The sequence below is a fragment of the Clarias gariepinus genome, chromosome 5, assembly GCF_024256425.1.
Source record: "Clarias gariepinus isolate MV-2021 ecotype Netherlands chromosome 5, CGAR_prim_01v2, whole genome shotgun sequence".
In the NCBI taxonomy this organism is placed as follows: Eukaryota; Metazoa; Chordata; class Actinopteri; order Siluriformes; family Clariidae; genus Clarias; species Clarias gariepinus.
The window spans coordinates 14195726-14221527 of NC_071104.1; the positions used below are offsets into that span (position 1 = coordinate 14195726).

Sequence of the window (25802 nt, forward strand, 5' to 3'; positions counted from 1 at the left end):
CACGTTAGGCTACGTCTTGACTCATTAGCATACCGACGGTGATTGGATGTTTACCGAGGGCTCAGGGGAGGTGTGTGTGTGTGTCTGCTTGTACTGTCATAAAAATTCTAAATATAAACAAAATACAGCTTTTTTTCTCCGAGGTAAACGATAAAGTTGTTCAGCTGTTTAGTATCACTATACACTCAGTGTAGTTACCGAAATCTTTGATTTAGTTCTCATTGAGTGGCCACTTCCACATTTCACTCGCTTTTATTACATGAATCTTATGTGGGCATAAACAGTGAAACATTCCGCAGGTTTATAATACACCGCGGCCAAGTGAACCACGTTCCCGACGAACGAAATGAGGCATAGTCGTGGTGTTTGATTCGGTTATGACATAGCATAGTTTATTATCTGCTGTGGTAGATCTGATTTATTCAAACACATTTTTGTTTTAGCGATAATTTCACGGAAGCGAGTTCAGAACTAAATCGCTGCTCCTGCTCCATCCAAGACGTTCAGAAGTTTCAAATAGAATGAAAAAACGAATAAATGTTCTCCATACGATATAAAATTAAGTAGAGCTTTTCTCAGTTGAATATGAAAAAAGATACCGCTGATTATCAACGCGAGAATGAATGGCGCATTGTCCAAGTGCAAGTTGATCTTGGAGCTAAACTATTTGCTTTGTGTGAAAGCGCCATCTAGCGATCATTGTGTGTCAGCAACAGCTTCCCATTCAAAACAATAGGCGGTCAAAAGACCGCTGAACCGCGCTTTTAGTAGGTGACACTGGCGCGGCGCTTCTAGTGTTAAATGGCGTCTTAGTGGAGGTGAGTGTTGTGAGCGGGGCTGCCACCGTGCTGTAACTCCTAATGAAACGGCGATAAAAGTTGGCAAACCCCAAAAAGCGTTGAAGCTCTCGTCTACAAGATGGCACTGGCCAGTCTGTGACTGCCTTGACCTTGGTCGGGTCCATTTGAATGCCCGCAGGTGAGATAGAGAATCCCAGGAAGGAGGTGGAGTCAATGTGAAACTCACATTTTTCAGCCTTGACATAAATTTTGGGTAACACTTTATAATAACTACACCCTATGAATCATTAGTTAAGCATTGGTAAATAGTTAATCAATCATTTATAAAGCATTGTTCCTGCATTAATAGACATTAGTAAGCAGTTTATAAATACAGCTATACATGCTTTATTCTTGCTTTATAAGCATCTATATAATATGCTTAATAATTGTATTTTCATACTTTATTAAGGATCTGTTAATCATTTCTAAATTAATCATTACATTATTTAAAAACCGATTAGTTAGTAACTGTAAGTGGTTAATGAGATCACTTAGAACGTGTTAGTAAATGATTCATAAACCATTTGAATGCACATTTATACATCTTATTATTCAGACATATATTAACAGTTTGTCAGTGTGTTAATAAATGCTTTATTAACACACATTCCTACTGTAACCCATAATTAATTTAGGTAGTTATAAAACATTTACTAGCTGTCAGTTAATGGTTTTTGTGAGCTCATCTAAAGTGAGGACTATTTATGCCTTGTAAAGGGTTTACAAATGAGATTTAAAGGCACATTTATCTTCTAAACAGAAAAATGAAAACACAACACAGAGGGAAACATAAAAATATTTATTTCAAGATGCAAAATAAATGAAACCGTACAACTGTATCAACAATCAGTACCAACAATGGATTATAAAATACAACAAATAATATTTTTATAAAAAATAATGATAATATAAAATATTTCAAAACTTGAAAAAAACAGTGAACAGCAGTGCAGACCGTACATAATTTTGGTGAGTGCACTTAGTTTAACCTGACTGCTGTGGTTTTTAAGAAGATCCTTAAATTTGTCAGGTGCAGCAATGTATAGCTCTGCGATTGGAGCATTGACTGCTACTGTGTTCCGGTCCACGCCAACACGTTTGAAAGCAGCTGACATGGTCCCTCCTTTACTGAAGTGCCGAAAAATGTTTTTGTAACGGGACACCACCTGCTGTGGTGTTTGAGCTGTAATTCAGAGAACACAAAATTATTGTTAGTATTTGGTTTTGATATTCTTACACACCAATTGACACACTCACACACCTGACTCATAAATTGTTTCAATCTCCATTATGACACAAAGTTGTTTATTATACCGGCGTGCGGTAATAGTATTATTTTTTATTTGGTATAAAATGTTGATATGTGGATCTGATTTATTTTTTACACAGTGCTTTAGCTAACCAAAGAATACTTCTCTTAAAGGAATTAGTTTTATGTAGTTTACTGTATGTTCTTCCAGAGTGAAGTAACTGGTTCCTTATGAAATTATAATTTAATGCAGTAAATGCAGCTTATTAAGTCACCCTCTAATTTGTTTTAAGTCTTTTACAAGGATTTAACAAAACAAAAAGTGTTAAAGCTTATGTAGATGGTCTTCCAGGTTATTCCTCTAAATCCCCAATGCAATTTTTATTTTTTTTGGAACCAGCCAAGAGAAACAATTGTACAGCAAAAATACACTGCCATTAAAAAATTGGAAGCAGTAAGACTGTATTTTATTTTCTTAAATAAGTCTCTTATGCTCATTAAGGCTGCATTAATTTGATCAAAAATGCAGAAAAAAATATTATTACAATTTAACAATAACAGTTTTTAATTATAATACTCTTTAAAATATCCTTTGTTCCATTAATGCAAAGCTGAATTTTCAGCATCATTACTCCAGTCTTCAGTGCCACATGATCCTTCAGAAAGCGTTATAATATGCTGATTTATTTCAGTGTTGGAAACTGTTGTGCCTAATTTTTTTTTTTTTGGGGGGGAATCTGTGATCAAGATTCTTTGAAGAATAAAAAGTTCAATATTTATAAAAAAAATTCTTTACTATCATTTCTTATCCATTTAACACATCTTTGCTAAATAAAGGTATTATTTTTTTTTTAAAGAAAATGTATTGACCTTAATTCTTTCTATTTTTAATAAATGCTTTTCTTACTGTTTATTTATCAAATAATTTTGGGGGGAAAGTATCACAGTTTCCAAAAACAAACAAAAAAGCAACAATTTATTTAAAAAATCAATTTATTAGATTTATAATTTATAAGACTATAGATTTTATATTGCTTATTTTATAATAAAAATCGTTTCCTGTCATTTTTCACCACAAACAATATTTATTTAGTGTAAATTGTAATAAATAATTTGTTATTTGTACCTTGACAAACCCCTACAAAAGAAATGTGCCATAAAATAATCATTTTTGGGGATTTGTATTAATCGTCTCGACGGCTGTCACGTGCCTAGGGTTAATTATAATAGTAATAATATATTCGATAATATTAAACCTTTAAATGTATGTCCTAATATAATATTTGATAGAGATTATGTAGGGGGGGCAATCCGTGGCAGGGGGGCATTTTAGCGCATAACACCGGCATCTAGCCATAGCTTGCTAGCCATCAATAATGTGTGCCAGTAAACAGAGTAACATACTCACCACTAGTGCCACTGACGCACGTCTTCTTCAATGCATCCATCTCCACGTTGTCATTCTTTTTGCCCCGGGTCCGCACGCCTTTTCGACTTTTTGTCGGAGTTCTCCATGTTAGTTAAAACACTGCTGCTGCACAATTCCTTTGTCCCCCGTTGATGACGTGTGAACACGGAACTTTTCCCTTGTCCCGTATTGATTACGCATGAAAGCGGGAGCGCAATTTCTCCCGCTCCGTCAGATCAAAAACTAACTATTGCTCTACATTCACCACTTTCTAAAGTAATCGTTTAATTAATAATAATAATAATAATAATAATAATAATAAATGAGCAGATTCACCGGGCTGAAGAAGCTTATTAACAAACCCAGCTCTATAAAAAACACTCTGAAGCTTATTAAGTGGCTTCAGAGAAGGAAACTGCTAAAAACAAAAATTAAATGCAGAATATGCCATCAGAACATGAAAATGAAGAAAAGGGCAAACAGTGGAGATCAACATGCTTGGTAAGTAAAAAAAAAAAAAAAAAAAAAATATATATATATATATATATATATATATATATATATATATATATATCTCATGATAGCCCTAAAAAAGTGGGTTTTTGGATTATATATATATATATATATATATATATATATATATAGTTTATTGAATATTATATATTCATTATTATACAGTTTATATATATATACAGTTTATTAATTATGTCAATATTTATTTAATTGTTTACAATAGAATTTGTTAACAAGCAGTACATGAGGGAAGGGCAAAACAAATGTCTGTCAGCCACAAATCAATCTTCAGTGGATCAAAGATCTCCTTCAGCAAGTAGATGCAGTTCATGTACAGGTAGTAATATAAATATGTACAATGATGGCCAAAATTATTAGAACCATAGTGTTTTTACCAGCTAAAAAATGGTGTCAGTAGGAAATTTCAGTTTACATTTCCAAACATTAATTTTGCCATTGATTGTAATAATCCAGTGATCCATCCATTTTTGTTTTGTCTGACAGCAGCCAGTGCTCCACTCAGAGATCTTATCCCATCATCATCATCATTTTCCAGTTCTTCAGGAATGACATGAAGAAACAGAACAAACTGAGACAGACTAAACCCAGAAGAACTGTGACAATGTCGCCAAGATGCTTCAAGAAACCTACCTGCATACTGCAGTACTGTTAACAGTTTTATGCATTTTTTTTTCATTGATTCATTTAAAACAACTTTTGCCTTTGCAGGTAGGTCTCTTAAAGCATCTTGGAGACATTGCCACAGTTCTTCTGGATTTAGTCTGTCTTTTGTTCAGACTAAATACAGTTTGTTCTGTTCTGGATGATAATGAGAACAGATCCTGTGTGGCTGTTGTCAAACTCTTTGTGCAAACAAAAATCTTACAATTTATGGCAGAATAAATGTTTGGAAATGTAATCTGATATTTCCTACTGACACACTACAGCAAACAATACAAATAACTGACCTTAAACCATTTTAGCTGGTTAAAATGCTAGTGTTCAAATAATTTTGGCCACCACTGCATATTATAAACTTGCTTTGTTGCCATTCTCTTAATAGAATAATATTATCTATAATAATATAATAATATTCTGTAATAATAATAAGAAGAAACATTTGTATAATGCATATAATGTCAATTATTTTACATAAAGGCATTCATTTACCTTACATGTTCTATTTGCCCATAAAGGTTTTGTCAGGGTCTACGGTTACGCCAGATAGACATGATGGATGACAGAATTGCAAGTAGTTCAGCTACTCTTACTAAAATGGCAAAGAAAATAAGGGAGGTCTGTGTCACAGCAGTTGAAAGGATGAGAAGGCGTACAGGCCAGCAAATTGGTGGAAGAAGGGAGTTTGTTGTGATCGACGAAAGCCATTTTCATCACAAAAGAAAGGTATGTTATAGCAATAGTTCATGTAAATAAATGTGTAAAATGGCTATTTTTTTATGTCTGTATTTGTTGTGTTTTTTCTCCATTAGTATGGTAAAGAAAGAATGGCTGGAGGGTGGAAAAGAAAGAAGTGGGTTTTTGGGATGTTAGGTGTGAAATATCATCAGCAGCAAAAATCTAAAAAACCTATTCTATGTCTTCTGGAGAGAAGATCTCGAAGAGATCTAGTGCCCTTGGTTGCGCATCATGTGAGGCCTGGGTCATCAATTATCAGTGACGAGTGGCGTGCTTATCGCATACTCCCTGAACTAGGGTACAACCATCACACTGTCAACCACAGCAGGTGGTATGTAGATCCCCACACTGGTGCCCATACCCAACATATTGAGAGGGCCTGGAGATCCTACAAGGAGCAGATTGGAGGCTTAGAGGAAATCGCACAGAGAGTTTGCTTTCTGACCACCTTGCAGTGATTAAGTGGAATGAATGGCTGGCGAAGAAACACTCTGATGGTGCATTTGGCAGATTGATTCATGACATTTCAAGGAAGTACAAGTAGTGAAATGTAATAGTTTGAAATGTAGATTTTTTTTTGTTTTATTTTTATTTTTTGCTTTTATCAAAATTTTGTGTGGCTTTTTTGCCACTTCTTTGTGATTCACTGTTTGCACAATCACCCAGCCATGAAACAAACTTTTTTGTTGTTGTTGTTGTTAATTTAGTTACTTTTGTTGCTTATTTAGTAATTTTTTCTATTTTATATCTGACACTGCAGAAGTATATTTTAAATTTTATTTCATTCAAACATTCATCAAAAGCATATTTGTAGTTTCATTTTTACAGAGGTTTATTTTTCATATTAAATTATTTTATATTAATTTATATGTACAGTTGTATGTTTTTTTTTTTTTGCATCTTGAAATAAATATTTTTATGTTTCCCTCTGTGTTGTGTTTTCCTTTTTCTGTTTAGAAGATAAAAGTGGGTTTAAATCTCGTTTGTAAACCCTTTACAAGGCATAAATAGTCCTCACTTTAGATGAGCTCACAAAAACCATTACCTGACAGCTAGTAAATGTTTTATAACTACCTAAATTAATTATGAGTTACAGTAGGAATGTGTGTTAATAAAGCATTTATTAACACACTGACAAACTGTTAATATATGTCTGAATAATAAGATGTATAAATGTGCATTCAAATGGTTTATGAATCATTTACTAACACGTTCTAAATGATCTCATGAACCACTTACAGTTACTAACTAATCGGTTTTTAAATAATGTAATGCTTAATTTAGAAATGATTAACAGATCCTTAATAAAGTATGAAAATACAATTATTAAGCATATTATATAGATGCTTATAAAGCAAGAATAAAGCATGTATAGCTGTATTTATAAACTGCTTACTAATGTCTATTAATGCAGGAACAATGCTTTATAAATGATTGATTAACTATTTACCAATGCTTAACTAATGATTCATAGGGTGTAGTTATTATAAAGTGTTACCTGCACATTTTATATTTAAATGCAGAACCTTTTTGGTAATTCTGTTTCCATCCACCCCCTTAGAGTTCTGTCTGCATAACTTGAATAAAAATAAAAATAAAAATAAAATAAGATATTTAAAAGAAAACCAGGCCAGGATAAAGCAGTTACTGGACAACCAGGAAATACCTTTTTTTGCAATATTGCATTTTTTAATGCACATATTCCACAAATCTTAGACTTAAGTATTTTTAATGGTGTTGTACTTATAGATTATTGAAGATTTTTTAAAGCCCTTTAAACTGCTAGAATTTTTCTTTAAAATGTATTTGCATATGACTATAATTTTTTTAATGCATTGATAGTAAAATTGGTGTACAGTAAGTTTCTAGAAGCAAAACATTGTTGTTTAAATTAAAGCATTTCATGAAAAAAGAAAACATTTTTACTCGCTAAAAATCTGTAGTGCCTGTAACCATGTCTAATTCATGTTGCAAAATTTTAACAGTTTTGCATTTTAGAATAATACATTTTTTTTTCAGGTTTGTCTTTTAACGTAAAATCAGCCAAGTTTCATCTGAATGACAAATAAGATTATTTAGATATTTTAATTTTTAAAAAGTTACGGACACTACACCTAAATAAAAAAAAATTAATCACCAATACCGTATTTTGGCAGATACTGTTCTAAGAGTACTTTCTTAATAAATCAATCAATAAATAGCATATTTGTGACTCAAGTAAAGAAATTAAATACATGAGTCTTGCTTTTTGTGTGAGTGTGATTGTGTTTTTAAGAGAGCATTTTTAAGCTTATATAATATCTTCGAAATATTCAGTGTTGTTTTTCTGGTGTCTGTAACATACTTCCTTCCAGTAGTCCCCAAGCTTGTAACCTACTGCTACGAACCATGCTGTTACATTCAGCATTGTTTTGCTGCAAAGGGACAAACTAGCATGCTTAAACACACTCTACACATAACAAAACTGCTGCTAATCAGAGTGGGTATAAAAATCAGTCAAAAATGTCTGTGGTCTTGAGAAACATTATATTATTATATTATGAACAAAACATTATGGTCACTCACTGGCAAAGCAAAAAAATCATCTCTGTATCAAACTGTTTATTTTTTTATTTCTTTTATATTGCTTTTGATGGATAACGACTAATTCCCCTTTAACATTTTTCTTCATATTTTGGCCTTTTCAGGCGCTGTATCTGCTGGATATGCTTCTTCATTTTCTTTTTCTTCCTTGTGGTATTTACACAACTTAAAGACTGAGAACTAAGGGCAATTTTCCTAGATGTTATTCTAAAAGTGTATATGTAAGTTGAGCTGAAACAATTTGTCCATGTCAGCTTTACATCACAAACTAAAATAAAGGATCTGCTGCTAACACACTGGTGCCAGATACCATGGAAAACCATGGGGCAACTTCAGACGGCTTATGAAGTCCATGTTTTGTGGCAGCTTATGAAGGACTAACATAATATGAGGCAGAAGATATAATATAATCTTATATATATATATATAATTTTTGGCTCATCACTATACTCTGTATATCTCTGTAGAGTGCCCCAACTGTCCATGTTGTACATCGGGTTAAAGACATTTGCTTAAACGTGGTTTTATGCATTTCTGCTATGTTTTAAAGACTGTTTCTGGGACACTGTACTGTAGATATTAAAACATGTATTAATTGACAATTTCTCAAACACATCTGTACTCCTCTGTATCTTTAAAGTTCTGCTTGTTGTAAGTTGGGTTGAGGTAGTTGCACTCTAATATACTCCCACCCCTGTGCTTTTACCCTGGCAAGAGAACGCAGTAAGCACTATGTGTGTGTGTGTGTGTGTGTGTGTGTGTGAGGGACAGACATATCTGTTGACATAGAAGGAATCCCTGCAGACATTACAGTGGTGTCCTAGAAGGTTTATTTAAAGTTCTGATTCTGTTGTCCGTTTATACAGTACCTGCTTTATTAGTGCAGTTATTAGGATACGTTATTTAGATAAGTAAATATACAGTAACTTATGTGTGAATACTGTACTGTACATCATGCCCTTAACCAGAACCACTGTACGGAGGGGTTTTAAGGACTAAATAGATTTTTTTTCCTTATTCACACAATACACACACACCCTATACAGTACCTGCTAACACACCAGAATCATGATGTAGCTGAGTTCCTTCACGTTGTAAATTTCTTTTGGGCATATTGCTCATTTGCATCTTGCACTTTTGGCCATGGACAATCACACTACTGCTGACACACATCTTATATAATTTCATACACCCTATTTCAAATCATACTCCTCCTGTCATACCCATACTATATTTTTACATTTCTATCTATACTGTATAAATAAAAAAGGTCAAGTCTGTACATTGGTCAGAACCACACTTTTTAAATAATATATACATTTGTTAAATAAATATTTCCAAAAATTCTCACCCCAAGGGACTATTCACTCTTAGAAATGACATTTCACCGTAAGTTTGTCACTTGTTTAGCTCCCTGGTGTCCTCATACACATCAAGAGGAATCCGGGTGTCATAGATGTCATAAATGTCTTGAAGTCAAATTCTCATTTTCCTGTAGATGTTTTGCACCAGAATCTTTTTAAGTGAAATTAAAGGAAGAAATTCTGGAATTGTTGTACAAGCAGAACATGGTACATGGTCCAAATCCCGTTTTCTAATATTTCCTTTTCCAATATTTGCTCTATAAAAATTAACTGTCCTTTTTTTGCCAGATGTTTCAATCAGATGTGCCACCATACATATTATTATCTATTGTCTTAGAGCATAAGGGAAACCAGAAAACTGCACTGCAATTCTTCCACCATGTTAAACAGTGAATGTGTCAAGATAACACAAAGACATTCAGCATGACTGGATGTAGCAGTGATTGAGCCCCAGAATTAAGGAACAAACTGCACATGGGGAAGGTCAGAAATCATTTCCGTCCCTTTCTGTGTCACTTGCCCACAATTTTCCCATTTTTTCTAGCACTTTATGTGGTATAATATGTGTGTTATAATATGTTATGTGTTATAATTTGTGTGCTTACAAATTTTGGTAAACAAACACCTGACTGAGTGTCCAGTTCAGTTCATTGCTTGTCCTCCCATGGATCACTTTTTTGTTATCTACTATTCACTGCATTTTGGTAACACTCCACAATACCTGCTATATTGGATTATTCATCATAGCTCTTAAAGTTTAAATTTAATTCTAAGGTGGATTTGCTGGTGTGTTTTAGATCATTGTTCTGCTGCATAACCCAAGGGCGCTTAAGCTTGAGGTCAATGACTGATGGCCGGACATTCTTCTTTAGGATTTTCTGGTAAAACACAGAGTTCTTGATTCTATAAATTATGGCAAGTCGTCCAGGTCCTGAAGCTGCAAAGACCATCGCACTACCATGTTTCACTGTTTATAATTTTCTTTTTCTGAAATGCCGTGTTTTTTTTTTTTTTTTTTTTTTTTTTTTACGCCAGATGTAATGGGACATACACCTTCCAAAAAGTAAAACTTTTGTCTTATAAGTCCAAAAAACCTTTTTGGCCAGCAGTGGCTTTCGCCTTGAAACTCTCCCATTTTTCATTAATCATGACCACTGACCTTAACAAAGGCAAGTGGGCCCACCAGTTCTTTAGATGTTGTTCTGGGTCCTTTTATGAGCTCCTAAATGAGCTGTCACTCCTAGGAAGGTTCACCACTGTTTCAATTTTTTGAGATCATTCCCAGCCCTAGAAATTTAACTCAGCCTTCAAAAATGAAAGTTCATTTATGATTTAGCAGGGGGGCAATTACTTTTTTACATGGGCCTGGTAAATTTGAAGAGTTTTTTTTCAGTTAATCAATGAAATCACCACATAAAAACTGCATATTTTATTTATTAAAGTTATCTTTGTTTAATATTAAAATTCATTCATCTGAATCATTTAAGTATGAAAAATATTTTTTAAATAATAATAATCAGACAGGGGCTAATATTTTTTCATGGCACTGTCAGGAAGATAACAGTTTAGGGCAGTATTTGTGTTGTGCACTTTAAGTAACAGAGCAGGCCTGAAACTTGTCAAATGTGCACTTTACTTTTACAGTAAATGTGTTTTGGCTATGTGTCACAAAAATATTTTCATACATATATGTCCTGTACCAAGTTTATGGGTTTTACCTCCTCTAAAAGTTCCTACTGTATAATAGAAATTAAGTTATTATGTGCACCTTTTCAAATAAACCTTCTAATCTATCTCTCTATTTCCAAATAAAGGATATCAGTCGGTTGTGTCTTAGTGAATATTACAATAGGCACTTTGACAGTCTTTGCTCCTATCTTTTCGAGGTAAGTCTGTGAAAGGAGACCCACACACATGCTGTCGGCTTTCTTGGAGAACACAATGGCATCCCTTCCCAAGCGCATAGAGCCTGACTTAAAACTATTCCCATAAAGACCGACTGGGACATGGCCTCTTATTGTCCTCTTACCAATAAAGCCAAAACTGATAGCAAGAAAGAAAAAGAGAAGAAAAGTGAGACGAAGATTTCAAAAACAGGCAGGTTCAGGTGATGAACATTTTGAAAAGTCTAAATACATAAACAAACATAGAATATGCAAAATAAAATGCAGAATATTAAAGCAAACCAAACCCTAAGGCTTGGAAAATTCAGACAGGCTTGTGATAACTATTACTTCACACTGCTGTGAGGTTTAGAGTTTGCTTATTTTGTGTATGGTAAAACAGGTAAGCTCAATCAGAACTCCATGACTGTGACTTTGTGCAAGCATATCAGATGTTGTAGTCCTTGGTGACCACGTTTGTTGATCATAGTGCTTCCTAAGAAATGGAGTACTGACCTCATTCCACTGAAGTAAGTTATTCCCTGCGAAGTGGACTACACAGGGTATTCAGCCATGTTAAAGATGATTTTAAACCACAGGGAGCTGCTTGTTTCAAAGAGACTTTGAAATGTAGCAAACAAATAAAAAATGCTTCATCAATTAGCTGGAAGTGGCATTAGTGCTGAAGTCAATTTCTTAAGTTAAACTCTAGTAGGGAATTTCATATTAATTATTAATAATTTCCAAAATATATTTCCACAGCATATACTTTACAAACAGTTCTGCCATCAGAGAACTCTTCCTGTACAAACTTCTCCTGCCTAGGGCTCATCACAGAGTAAGGATACTAAAGAGATTAGTTGGATTTAGGCGATTGGTTAGTTTTCATAGTTTGCTTCAGTTTCCAGCCTATGCAATTTTTTTTCTGCACAGTAAATGGCAGCCTTTAGTCAGCTCTATGCCACATTTGTTTTATTTTTGACAAGAGGTTCCAACTGCCCTGTATGGAGAGACTGAAACTTTCATATCTAACCCTAAACCAACACGTCTGATAAAAATATTAATTAAATCTTTAACCATCTGGATTGGGGAATTAAATAAGAAACTTTAAATTATTTTTGGAGGAACAAAATCCAATTTATTCCAAAAAATAGAAAATTAACAAATTGTATTTGTTTGTTTTTTTTGTAATAACTTACAAATATGGTGAGATCTGGAAATTAAACCCGGATCCTGGAGGTGCAAGGCGACAGTGCTAACCACTACACCACCGTGCCGCCAATGTTCAACACAATTACGTTTAAGTTCACTTTCTTAGTAGTGCATGAAGTGTTTTACAAAGGACAAAATGACAAACATTCTTCTCTAAACATCAGCAATATAAATTCAATGGCTGCACTCTCAAGGTTTCTTTCTTTGCCATACTGGGGAGTTCCTTGTCACTGTCGATATCAGCTTGCTCATCAGGGACAATCTGATCATTTTGGTTCATGCATATTTATTCACTCATTTCCATAATTATATTTTAATTCTGTTTACCTGCTTTGTGACAATGACCATTGTTTAAAAGCACTATAAAAATACAATTTAGTTTATTATTTTTTAGACATAAACACACATTTTTTACAAAATGAACACAGATGTGTAAGTGTACAATATTTTTAGATGCTGTCTTCCTCACTCTCATTGATCACTCAGGTTTGTTGACAGTGAGGTGATTGTTCGCTTTACATCCCACGGAGCCCTCATGTCTGTGTTTTCTTCTGGCTCTCCCTTTTAGTTAGTCCTGTAAAGCTGTCACCTAACACAGTATGAATGCAGATCAATTCCTGCTCCCTGAGGATAGGTTCCCTGTTGAGTCTGGTTCCTCTCAAGGTTTCTTCCTATTGCCATCTCAGGGAGTTTGTCCTTGCCACTGCCACCCTCAGCTTGCTCATCAGGGACTATGTGACCATTTTGAATCATACACATTCACATTCCATACAAACCTAAATAATTCTTTTGATTGTGTAAAGGTGCTTTGCGACAATGACAATTGTTAAAAGTGCTATACAAATAAAATTGAATTGAATTGAATAGGTGGGCATGGAGTTTACATGTTCTTTCCGTGCTTGGTGAGTTTCCTCCGGGTACTCCGGTTTCTGCCCACAACTCCAAAGACATGTAGGTTAGGTTAATTGGCATTCCCAAATTGGCCGTAGTGTGTAAGTGTGTGCATATGTGTGTGCCCTGCAATGGATTGGCACCCTGTCCAGGGTGTACCCCGCCTTGTGACCTAAGTCTCCTGGGATAGGCTCCAGGCCCCCGTGACATTGAATACAGGATTAAGCGGTATAGACGATGAGTTAGTGAGTTGGTGAGTGAATTGAATAGAAGTGGCAGTGAAAACTAATTAATATCCAAGGCAATGATTTCTGCCCTCTGCAATCTTGTAAAATTTTGGTTTGGCACATGTTACACATTAAATTATATGTTTTAACACCATCACTGTGATGATACAGACAAGACCTCACATGCTGAGAAAACAGAGCATGCATTGATGATAGCTGTACACACCTCCAGGTCAAATACAAGGCATCTGTTAAATCTAGTGTTTCCTACTTACATTGCTTCTTTTGCTGCAAAAAAACAAAAACAAAAAAAAAAACAATTTGCAGTTTACCTCAAGGTATATGGTACAAGATGGGGTCAGCCCTGTAACTTTCCTCACGTCATTCAGGGTCAGCTATTCCTCTTTTAAACTAATAAAAACCTGATGCAGCCTCTCACTGTATTGCTGCATGTTATTGCTATGCACTAATGTTGTCTAAATGGCAAACCACTCCATCACACCCCTCCAGTATTTTTTATGCACCTAAACATAATCATCTATAACTATGACTGTATCCACAGTGTTTACAATATTTACAATTATCTTTTTATCTGCCTTTAATGAGATGTGCAATATGCATAGATGACTATAATGTTTTTATAATGTACCAAATATGCACTTGAACCTTATGTCATTTGCTTTTTGTTAGATATAATGTTAACCTCAACTGAATATGAGAGAATACTGTAGACTGAAGTCTGCTTTAAGCTAATAAAACAGTTCATTAAAGTAATTTAATTATATTGACAGACACCATTGTGTATAAAATTTTTATTGAATATGCATCTTTATTGTAACATTGTTTTTATGTGAAATCATATCATGGTTGAATAAAATTATGGAAATAGTCAACAAAATGGCGAAATTGAAATATACTGCTAATATTTTATTTAGGTCCTACAGATATCTAGACATACTGTATGTAATCATGTATGATATCAATGCACTATTCATGCTCCAGGTCATACACTAAACGAGACTGCTTCTCCTTAAGGACAGCATAGAACTCTGCTTTTGCAGTTCTTCCTGCTGAATGAAGAAATATGTGCAATTTTCTCATTTTTTGCTTGTCAGTATTTTCTGCCTCAATCTCACTGTACATTTCGTCTGAGATGATTTTTTTGGTTTTTAGAGTGTCTGCTATTTCCATTACTGATGGAACTCTCTGTATGAGCTTATCACTGTGTTTATCTACAAATTCAGCACCTAAAAACAGATTAGCATGAAATTATAACAATGTTTACTGCTGGACTCTTTCAACAGTATTCTTCAAGTTCATAATAAATATATTTATTTTGTCGAATCAAATGAATTCCAAATAAAAAAGGTTTTGTAAATGCCTGTATTATGAAGTAGGACATTTCTGTTTCTGTTTGTAATTTACACAATATTTAAATAGTTTGTTAAAATATTTATAAGGGTTCCAAAGTGTATAATAAATAAGAAGACTACAGGCACGGAACTCTTTTCATCTTTTTTGATTTGATAATTAATTGTAAGAAAAAAATAAATTCCAACTTAAATGTTCTGATGCACATTTTACTTTCCTTGAAAAGAGCATATAAGTATTTAAAATAAATAATGCAAAGTTCAGTGCAAAGTCCTACCTTCAAGAATTTCAGATACAATTGCTTCTCCATTATCAGCTGTGGTAATAAGACAGAAAATGTAAATGAGTTCTGGGTTTGCTGTGATAGGCTGAAAGTTACACTAATGGTTTTTGTAAAATTAGAATACCAAAATGACCTCTAGGCTACCTGTAAGAATAACATGACGAGGCTCCCACACCTCCTGGTCAGTTTCATCCAAAAGACCCAATGTGAGGTCTTCAACCTCCGAATTAAGGATCATCTCAAATGTCGGGTGATAGTTAGGGCCAAAATTAGGAACAAATGTCTCAATCTAAGAAAACCAAATACACTGAATACACTGTTTTCATGTATCAAAAAATCTAATTTCTCCACAAATGAAACTGGGGTTTACCTTTGGCTGGGATACATGAGGCTCACAGAGTGGTTTGTATTTTTTACCAGAAATCAGTTGACATATGGAGCTGCACTGAAGATATGTGCTGCCTGGATTTTGTTTCTGTACCTTCATGGTCAAGTGAAAAATATTAAATAATTAAAATAATAATAAGATTATAAATTCCATAATTAATATTCTCAGTCAAAATATTTTAATACAATAAAAGACATTGCCTGAAACTGCATTATTTTTCATTAGGTTGCACATATAAACATCTGGAATAAAATATTAAAATACTAATTTAAATTAATTGATTCAAGTAGATTTGTAGATTACCTCTTTAACTGGAACATTTCCTGGCAGCAAATGAATGTGCAGTTTTCTCCTCCTTTGTGTTCCAATATTTTCTTTGTAGAAGAGAAGGACTTGGGCATTGTTGAGTTCTCCCCAAAAAATTTTTTTAAACAAGCCAAATAGGGAGAGACCCCGGACTTGTAAGATCACATGTGTGTTTGTTATTTTCAGGGGCTGAAGGATCTCCACATTTTCCTGACTAAAATGTGCCACAGCCAGTTCAATCCGGTTGTTATCTGGAATACATAAAGTGGTGCAAGAGCTAAGAAGGATGAGACAAATCCTAGCAGATATGCTCAAATATCCTTGTGTAAGTTGTTTTTGTAATTATTATGGTATACATCATCATTAAATATATAGTAGTACTTCCGCATATGAACCCCTTGCCAGAACTGGAATTTTGCAAGAAATTTGCCTCTGCATATGAAGCATTTCCATCATATGAGCGACTGAACTAAGTGCCAGCTAAGTTGTGTGTACGTCCAGGAGCCAAAACTTGTTTGCATTTCATTAAGCAAAGCGAGTCTACACACACACACACACATATATATATATATATATATATATATATATATATATATATATATATATATATATATATATATATTTATTTTTATTTATTTATTTTTTTTTTTGCATTTTTTTTTTTTTGCATTTTGCATTTTGTGCAAGATTTAGTGAAGGCATAGCAGCATGGGTCCCAAGAATGTTAGCAAGCATGGCAGCAAAAAGAAAAGGGAGACACTTTCAGTTTGGTTTTTAAACCAGCTGGTTCAAAGAATAATCATAAATTAATGTTAAGTAAGGTTTAATGTCTATTTATTTCTTATTTATTACTTCATCTACATGTCTTTTTTAAATGTTTTAAGGGTTTTTATATGTAAAACTATAATTTTAGTGTTGGAAATAATGGTGATGGTGATATTGGTAAAATTATTGGGTGGCTGGAATGGATTATCTGCATTTAAATTATTTTCTATGGGAAAATGCAAAGAGGTGAGAAGAATTCACCACTGGAACTGATAAAATTTGTATGCAAAAGTACCACTGCACTTTTAAGCAAAAACATTATGACCACTGGGGAAAAAAGCAAATAGCATTGATTAACTTATAACAACAGAACGTCAAGGACTGTGATATATTAGATCATAAGCAAACATATCAGTTCTCATGGTCATCATGTTGAATGCAAGGGACTTTCCAAGGTGTAAAATGGCTTTGATAATGGTCAAACCATTATGGCCAGATGACCATGTCAGAGCATCTCTAACAACTATGCACAATTTATACAACATTCATAGATGGTTTGAAGAACATGATGAATAGTTCAGTGTGTTGCCCTCCAAATTCCTCAATTCTCAATCTGATTCAGGATTCGCCACTCATAGCTAACAAGATTTAAGGGATCTGTTGCTGACATCTTGGTCAGCATGCAAAGGACCAACAGCACATTAGGCACGTTATTTATCATTACTTGCCTAATGTTTTGGCTCACTGGCATATTTGCCAATATTTTTGTTAATGTTGTTAATATATCATAATATATCTAATATAATATGAATAATAAGAACAAAATATATTCTTATATAAATAATAAATAATAAAAATAATAACCCAAAATTACCTTACCAGTATGTATCTCACAGTGTGGGAGGTGCAGGTAAACAATTGAATCTTCAGAGCACTTGATGTTGTACAAGGGTCCTGCAGGTTGGAACTGGCCCATGCCCTGCAACTGACTGTTATCCCAAGGCACTACTGTGTATGAGACTTCCCCACTCCCTTTCATCTCAAAGACAAGGTTGGTCAGTTTACAGTGAAACTGGCCAGCATGAGAGCACAGAAATCTGCCATGCAGAAGACATGTTCAATATAAACTTAAATAATTCTTTTGATTGTGTAAAGATGCTTTGCGACAAAAATGACAATTGTTAAAAGCGCTATAAAAATAAAATTGAATTGAATTAACGACACAAAGGGAAGTGGCAACATGAAAATCTGACTTGATTTTGATTACCCCCCCCCCGCCCCCCACCAATCAACACCCCTTTCCTCTCTCTGACTCTGAAAAAAAACTTGTCTTGAAGTGCATTTGACTTGCATTTTTTCGAAGGACAGACTAAAATAAGCACATGTGATACCTGTATGCATCACTGTCATCCCTGCGTTGATCTGGTTCAGGAGGTAATACATCTGTGACTGCTGAGTGCTGTTGAACAGAAGAAACATGTAAAACAAAATGTGCACTGCAGCATCTATATACAAGTATATTACAGAAGCACGAAGAACACAAGTAAAAAATAATCTCTCTCTATTGCTGTTTCTTCTTAACAACTCCCTCCCCTACTCTCTTCTACTTTCACCTTCTCTATTGTTCACGTAATAAGCTTTTTTAGACAGGGGAGGATACTTTGGCCATGGAGGACACAAAAATGTTAGTATTATTACAGATAAGAGGGAAGTTTCAATTTGAGGGAAGTTAAAATTTTCCACTTTTTTGTATAAATAGCCAGTCCATTTTTTGTGTCGCTGGAACATGCTTTAAAGAAATTGGTGACCACTACAGATTTCAATCCAATTCTAAACCAAGAAATGTATATTTGTATTTACATTTTCCCACTAAAATTCCAGAAAAGTAAAAAAGTGATGGTCAAATTCCAAATAGAGGCCAATCTCCAAAAAAGCAATCTCCAAACTTTCGAACTATACACAAAAAAATTACAAAAAAATCTAGAGAATCCTGATCACACACACCTGCACCACATCATCCACATGCAAATATACAAATCACTTCCCTTAACTCATTTTCTGGACTCCAATACGGACAAGGACTCCATGCTGCCTACGTGTCACGCTAAAAAGCTCGCCTCAGTGCCTCTTTGTCTTCTAGTCTACGTATCTCCTCGTCTCATCGTCTCCGTTTTTCTCCAAGCTCCACATCCTGTCTACCCCATCTGCCATTCCTGCTGTGGTATGTGTTTTTTTTTTATCATGTTTATAGTTGAAAAGGCAGACTCACAGCAGTATGTTGAGGAAAACATTGTGAAAATTTGAGGAGCCTTCTTCTACAGGAGAGGAACACCTGCTGCAGGTGACGTGGTCACAGTGAGATTCCTGCAGTGCTAGATTTTCTTGTAGCTTAATTAGCTCTGTTTGCAGAAAAGCAGCACTGGCCCATTGGAAAACTTTTGCGGCTTCATTTGAGAATTCTGCAATATTTTTGACAAGGAATTAATTTTCAATGCACAGCAAGACTTGTTTTCCCAGAGGGAAACCTTCAAAGTTTGGACTTTTTAATCAGCTTGTCCAGGAATTCAGCATAATTGTGATGGTGATGTTTTCCTGCATTCTGGTCCAAAGGTCTTAGGAAGTGAAGCAGGTCCTCTCCCATGCTCAGTCTTAGTGCGTGTGCATCACGCGTACAGTCAACATCTGTTTACTATAACACTGTGATCACATGTGTGGGCGTAAAAGCATCTTTTAGCTGCAGTTGGGGTTAAAATATCCAATCAAGAGATAGTTCCACTAACAGACAGTCTTGTGGTCGATAGGCAAGTTGTTGGGGTCAGAGCTGTTAATCCGAAACATATGAGAGTCTGAACCGCGAAGACAAGATGAGTTTAAAGGTACAAAACAGGATCAAGATTGGTAGACAATGACAAAGAACAACGTGCAAGTACTGGGCAAGAACGACACAATAATCTGGCAAAGAGTAGCAGTTTTGAAGCATCCTATATAGAGAGAAGTGATGATAAAAAAGTGGCCATAGGTGATCTTAAGGAGGTGACTCTAAAGATGCTCTAAAGATTAGGTGCAGAACAGAGCATGGACAGAAGTGAACCAGTTTTTTTAAGGTGTAGTTTTTGGTGTAGGCGTGGTCTGACATGTCATGACACTGTGTCTATCAACTGTACATAGAAAATAGCATAAAACGTATCTTATGAATCAGATTAACAAGTGATATTATTTAAGAACTTTGTTTCTTCATAACTTATTATGTGTCCTCAGGGTCATCATGAGCAACTCTTACATGTCTGATGTGAGAGGGCGTAGTAGATGTTGAGCATTTGTCTTCTTCTTCACTCCCCATAAAAATCCACATACAAAGAAAAAAGAAACACAGAAACATAATTAATCCTGAGCTTGGGTTTCCACCCATCATCAGGGCACTCCCACATCAAGGCAACTACTAAACAAGGGAAGCGCGAAGTCTATCATGTGCTTCCTCTGAGTCACATGATGCCATGTACCGCTTCGTTTCGAACTGCTTAATCACACACCATTGGGAGCGCCGTAACAAATTCGGAGAACAGCGATATTCTTCTGATTGCATGAGCTCACAGACTTCTGATGTGAAGCTACAGCCTCAACTGGGATTTAACCTTGCGAGCACATTAGCATTGTGCCACTCAAGGCAAATTTAAAGTAAATGTTGGTATCGCTTCCATTGCCAGGAAGACCCTATGGTGGGAGAGATTGCTTATTGACTCTCCCTGTAAGTCAGAGCAACACTAGCCAACACTAGGAAATCTTTACATTGATCCCAAACATAATTTATGTATTATTTCCACTATATTATACACTTCCTGGCCAAAAAAGGGTAAAAAATTCTGAATTGTGAAAGCATCAAGCAAAGAAAACAACTAAGGAGATTTGAAATTACTGTAACTAGGGTATGAACCCCTTAACACATATTCAAAACCTAAAAAGATAGTGTTGAATTATCATCTTTGTGGAAGAAATGGAAACCATTCACGAATGAAGATCATGAAAACATTTCCTAAAGTTGCATGGTAAAAAAAAAAAAAAAAACACACATAAAAACCACAGCTATGTTTAACCGTGAAAGTAAGAGCATTTCCATATTAACACAATGATTAGCACTAAACTAGCAGGAATGGAACCAAACCGCTCTGTGGCCATAATAGACTTGATAGTGAGGCTAAACAGGTAAAGGCTTTATTATGCGATAAAGATCATGTGTAACTTTTTGTTTTGCTCAGGCAGTGTAATTTCCTGAGCTGTAGAAAGGTTTTTGCTGAAGAAAAAGAAAATATTATAAATATATAACATTTCTGAAATATACAAACCTATTGTGTTTTAATAACCAATAGAAAAATTATATTAACAGGATATATAAATATTTTAACGGGAAAATATTGGATAATTTTAAATGCTACTCTAAACAACAAGTCAGAAAAGAAAATGTCAACAAACCACAAACACACTAACTAATCAAATGTAAACATAGAAATTGTTTGATTTTCAATAAGAAAATAGCTGCCTTAATTGCACATTTTTGTACATTTTTATGTATAAATGCACTAAAACCCATCAAAGTTTCAATGTCTTAAAATCAAATATTTAAAAACAGTATAATAAATCAGCATATTAAGAGCTATGTTCTGCAGTTAACCAACCCGGTAATAAATGTGCCTCTTGAAACTTTGCTTCTTTTTCCAACATCACTTGCTCTTCAGGGATCATCATCACATTCATAATATCAGATAGAATCTCATCTGTGACTCTCGCACATTTTAGAGCTGGGACAAGGTTGGCCAAGCGATGTGCCACTCTTTTCTTTACTTCTATAAATTTGAGGCTGAAAAGGTAAGAAAAAAAAACAAGAGAGACACTCTATTAGAGTTATCAAGTTGCAAAGCAGGTCAGGACTATGGCTTTTATCTCTTGTGTTAGATAATGTACAGTATGTTATATTATAAACTGCACAAAATATTAAATATTATTTAAAATATTAAAGTGATCAAGACTGAATTTAATGACGCTAACTGAAATTCAATAGCATAGCACTTACTGTGATGGCAAGTTTTTATGTGTAGGTTCATTTTCACTCCCTGGTTTGGAGGCTTCTGTTGAAGGTGCTGCACAATCATTTAGACTGAGCTCTACATTTTCACTTTTTATTTTTATTTCTTCTAAATCTTTCTGCAGGCTCTCCAACCAGTTTAACAGCATGCACTCATATTGTAGACTGTCCATCTTTGTTTCCACTCCCTTCGTGAATAACGTAAAACATAATATAGAATTACAGAAATATGACATCAGCCATACTTATTGCATTATTATAAGTTAAATGTATTTAGACTAAGCATGAATATTTGTCAATTATTACCTTAACTTTGGCACATCACTAAATATAGACAATTTTGACTCACCTCTTTCTTTAACTCTTTTTTGAGCTCTATAAGCTTATCTTGGAGGGACCTTACTGCCTCTAGGACCTGCACATACAGCAGTTTGTACTTCTTCTTGTCGTCAAAGCCGAAATGGGGCATTTGATTGCCCTCCTCCTTCATGATCTTGTCGATCACCTTATCAGCCTCATTCTTCACTGCAGTTTTAATGTCTTTACATTCTGTTTTACTAGCATCATTATCATCAAAATATTTTAGTCTAGCTTTCTTCTTCTCCTCCGGCTTCTCATAACTGGAGTCCAAGGCTTTCTTCTTCCTGAATTAAAAGTGAAATGTAATTATTCAGATGATCTTAACACAATGACACTTATTTTAAAGCAACATGAGACAAAAGGAGTGATGGAGTGATAATAGTACCTTTTAGGAACAGCTAACAGGAGTGAGTGAAGAGTGTCAGCTGAAGTAGCACCAGAATGGTGAGGTATAGTTTGAATGGATGAACTGGATGTAAACATGCTCTGGGGAGAAAAAAAAATGAAGGAGGACTAAAAACATAGTGAGTATATACAGAACATATGTATCAAAGCTGATTAAGATCTGAAACCTTGTAAAAAAAATATCTGAGACACTGGAACTTTTAGCGTGCCCAAACATTTGACAGTGCCATAATAATGTTTTTATTTTTGTTAAATTTATGGCATAAGAAGCAACTATGCATCAATGTTTTCTGAAAATATTGTGTATTTTTCTATTTCCAAGAGAGACTCTGTTAACATCTTTTCGAATAAAAAAAATCACAAAAATCTGTTATTTATCAAGGGATGCCCAGACTTTTGCATAAGACTGTATATAAACACAATGACAGTCGGTATTAACTGTATTTACATATTTTATAGTCTAGCTAATATGGGGATAATGCTCAAAATTCTTATAAGTACAGTGTGTTTGTCCTGCTCTTTATTCAACACAGCATTCAGAGCTTGAGTTCACTGCAAATCTCCACTAATTTGATTACAATATTAATCAACTGACCTATTAAAGCTGACTTGATAAAGAAAAGTAATCATGGAGCTCATCTTATAAAAGCAATGCACACAACACCTGTTGTCTCTTTTTCTAATTAAACGTCTTGGTTTGCTCACTATTAAAAGAGCATACAGACGATTATATGCTGTCAGGTAAAAAATTTAGATGTTCAGATATATTTGAAAGTTGAGAAAGTTTTATTATTATTGTTATTATATTTTATATAGGATTTACAGTTTACAGTGAAGATTTTAGCTTTAACAAGCATATTACCATCCACTATAAGGTAAATAGTGTAGGAATCATTTTCTTTATTTTGTCCATCTGATGTTTTGCTATATAACAAACATCTTCACCTCAAGGCAAAAATATTCAGGACTAAAGCCTAACAATACCACTGGTCGCATTGCTAAGCAGATTGAACGGTAAGGGTAAAACATTAAAAAGATTTTAGAAAATAATTTAGCATTATTATTTTCATTGTCTTTATTAGTGTTTGGATTAAATTTAGGGACCCCTAAAAAGGGTCTAAAATCTGTTATGCTTATATATTAACATAACTGAAAGGCTGAGCAAAATATTTCTTTCTTTTTGCTTCTGACACAAAAACTAGGCTTTAAACACTTACTCTTGACATTTCTTAGCAGTGTCTTTTTTCTAGACTGGAGAAATAGAAAAATACACTGTTGTGTAAAACCTTAAATATAACCTTATTAAAACAGCGGGACATTACCTCGTGTCTAGTGTTCCCCTGCTGGTGTTTCTTACTGTTTTAAAACACATACATACAGCATGATCATATACTGTCAGTTTCATAAATATTTAGACAGAAATGAGAGAAAGTGATAGAGTGGAACCATGGCTTACGAACGCCCCACCTATGCCCCACCAAATTTTTGCCTTGAGAGCTGAAATTGTGCAAGAAATTAGATTTGACATGCGAGGCATCTTTGGCATCTGGGTGACCGAACTGAGCTGAACTGAATGCCCGCGTGTATGTCCAGGAGTCATTTATAACTTGTTTGTGTCAGTGGAAAACCAAGCAAAGCGAGTTTACATATTGTTTTTTTTTTTTTTTTTACATTTTGTGCAATATTTAGTGAAAACATAGCACCATGGGTCCCGAGAATCTTAGCATTATCTGCACTACACTTATTATCTTCATATACATTATTTCCAACCAGAAAAAGCTATCTGAAATTTCACCTTAGAAACTCGCCTCTGGAACGGATTAAATTTGAATGCCGTGGTACCACTGTACTTACTTTTATGTACAAGTCAAGTAATTGATTATTAATAAGGACTGCGCAGCAAAGCTCTGCTAGTTATCTCTTAAAGTTTTATCCATTTCCATTAGCTGTTTCATCTAAGTTCGTAGTGTTATAAACGTTTCATCTTAATGTGCCTATATTGTGAAATAATATAACCTCTTTTGATTAGTTTTGCATGTAGGTGATGATGCTATAACAATTGACAGTTGGAGAGTTTTACTTAAACCAACTGATTTTGCATTTCGCATTTGCAAATTCAGCTTCTACTGGCTGTGATCATAACTTTCACTGAAGTCTCAAAAAAACTTAGTAGATCTATTACACACCAAATAAACAAAACACTGATTATTTATTAAAGTGAGACTGATATCTTAAATATTTGGTTAAACTGTTTTATCTAAGATACAGATATGTTAAGTTAAAAATAAAAACTTAAATTGAATGGTTGCCTGTTCTCAAAAACGATTATTTCAAAGTAAAAAAGATCTGCCATCATTGTGAGACTGCTAATTGAGTAAAAGTATTTTAACAGATTTCTGTGCCCAGTGAAATTAGAGATTTTGTACCTAAAATTAACAAATTAGGCAATTTGATATTTAAGAAAATTTGTACCTGTACTAAAATAGAAAATTATAGTCTTTCCTCACCACTGCAAATACTGTACCTCTAATTAAAGCTGTAAGTCTACACAGTGAAGTCACATTAATTACCTAAGTCCTCTTAGAGTACACTGTAGCAACAGCTAAAATACCATGAACATCACCATGGTCTAAACATTTTAGACCAGACTGTATAATATCAAAAGAAATGCATGTTAGAAGAATTATTTATTGCAAATGACAGGATTTATTCCTCACTGCTGTTTTGGGATTTCTGTGTATATAGGTAGTTCATCAGCAGGATCCCCAGGCTCTTCTTCAGCTTCACAAGTCCTGAAAAAATCAAGCAGCTAATATGAATGTATATGCGCACACACATGTCCAAACACACATGTCCAGATACACATACACACACACACACACACAGGAAGAGAAACACACACCTGAATTGAGGGTCAGGGTTCATATGACAGAACCAGTCTTTAGGGAGCTTTTTAGGATCAATGCCATCTGGAAGTTTTCGCCACTTCCGGCAGTCATTACACTGAACACGGTTTTGATCTGGTTGCTTCCTGCAAGTCCACACAATCATTTATTAATGTTTATGTAAATATGCATCTGTGCCAGTCACCAGGATTTGTGTCAGCACACATGCAGAACACATAAAAAACATACTAAAAATGTGTTTTATATCTGACTGCAGCTTCTGCCTGTATGAAAGTAAAGAACACATACAAGTTTTTTTGGCTCTTGCAAAATCTAGTCATTTTGTAATAAAAAAAATATATAATAATAATAAT

General features: G+C 34.4%; 2 protein-coding genes across 2 annotated transcripts in view; one reads left to right on the forward strand and one right to left on the reverse strand.

The window, feature by feature from the left end:
- The first annotated feature begins 3754 nt into the window (after positions 1-3754).
- On the forward strand, positions 3755-6077 carry LOC128524336 (uncharacterized). Its single transcript, XM_053496872.1, has 4 exons — positions 3755-4000; positions 4236-4349; positions 5209-5416; positions 5503-6077. The coding sequence occupies exons 2-4, from the start codon at positions 4333-4335 to the stop codon at positions 5884-5886; spliced, it is 609 nt and encodes a 202-aa protein (XP_053352847.1). The 5' UTR covers positions 3755-4000; positions 4236-4332; the 3' UTR covers positions 5887-6077.
- An 8410-nt stretch (positions 6078-14487) lies between these two features.
- The window catches only part of LOC128524324 (uncharacterized), a 32878-nt gene continuing 21563 nt past the window's right edge, over positions 14488-25802 (reverse strand). Inside the window, exons 11-25 of the mRNA XM_053496847.1 lie at positions 25446-25574; positions 25261-25335; positions 23866-23899; positions 22524-22624; positions 22128-22422; positions 21767-21966; positions 21372-21553; positions 19982-20028; positions 18093-18160; positions 17581-17798; positions 15934-16187; positions 15613-15723; positions 15387-15531; positions 15237-15275; positions 14488-14835 (exon numbers count right to left, since the gene is read on the reverse strand). Coding sequence (XP_053352822.1) covers positions 14576-14835; positions 15237-15275; positions 15387-15531; positions 15613-15723; positions 15934-16187; positions 17581-17798; positions 18093-18160; positions 19982-20028; positions 21372-21553; positions 21767-21966; positions 22128-22422; positions 22524-22624; positions 23866-23899; positions 25261-25335; positions 25446-25574 — 2158 coding nt within the window. The 3' untranslated portion in view covers positions 14488-14575. The remainder of the gene's footprint in view (positions 14836-15236; positions 15276-15386; positions 15532-15612; positions 15724-15933; positions 16188-17580; positions 17799-18092; positions 18161-19981; positions 20029-21371; positions 21554-21766; positions 21967-22127; positions 22423-22523; positions 22625-23865; positions 23900-25260; positions 25336-25445; positions 25575-25802) is intronic.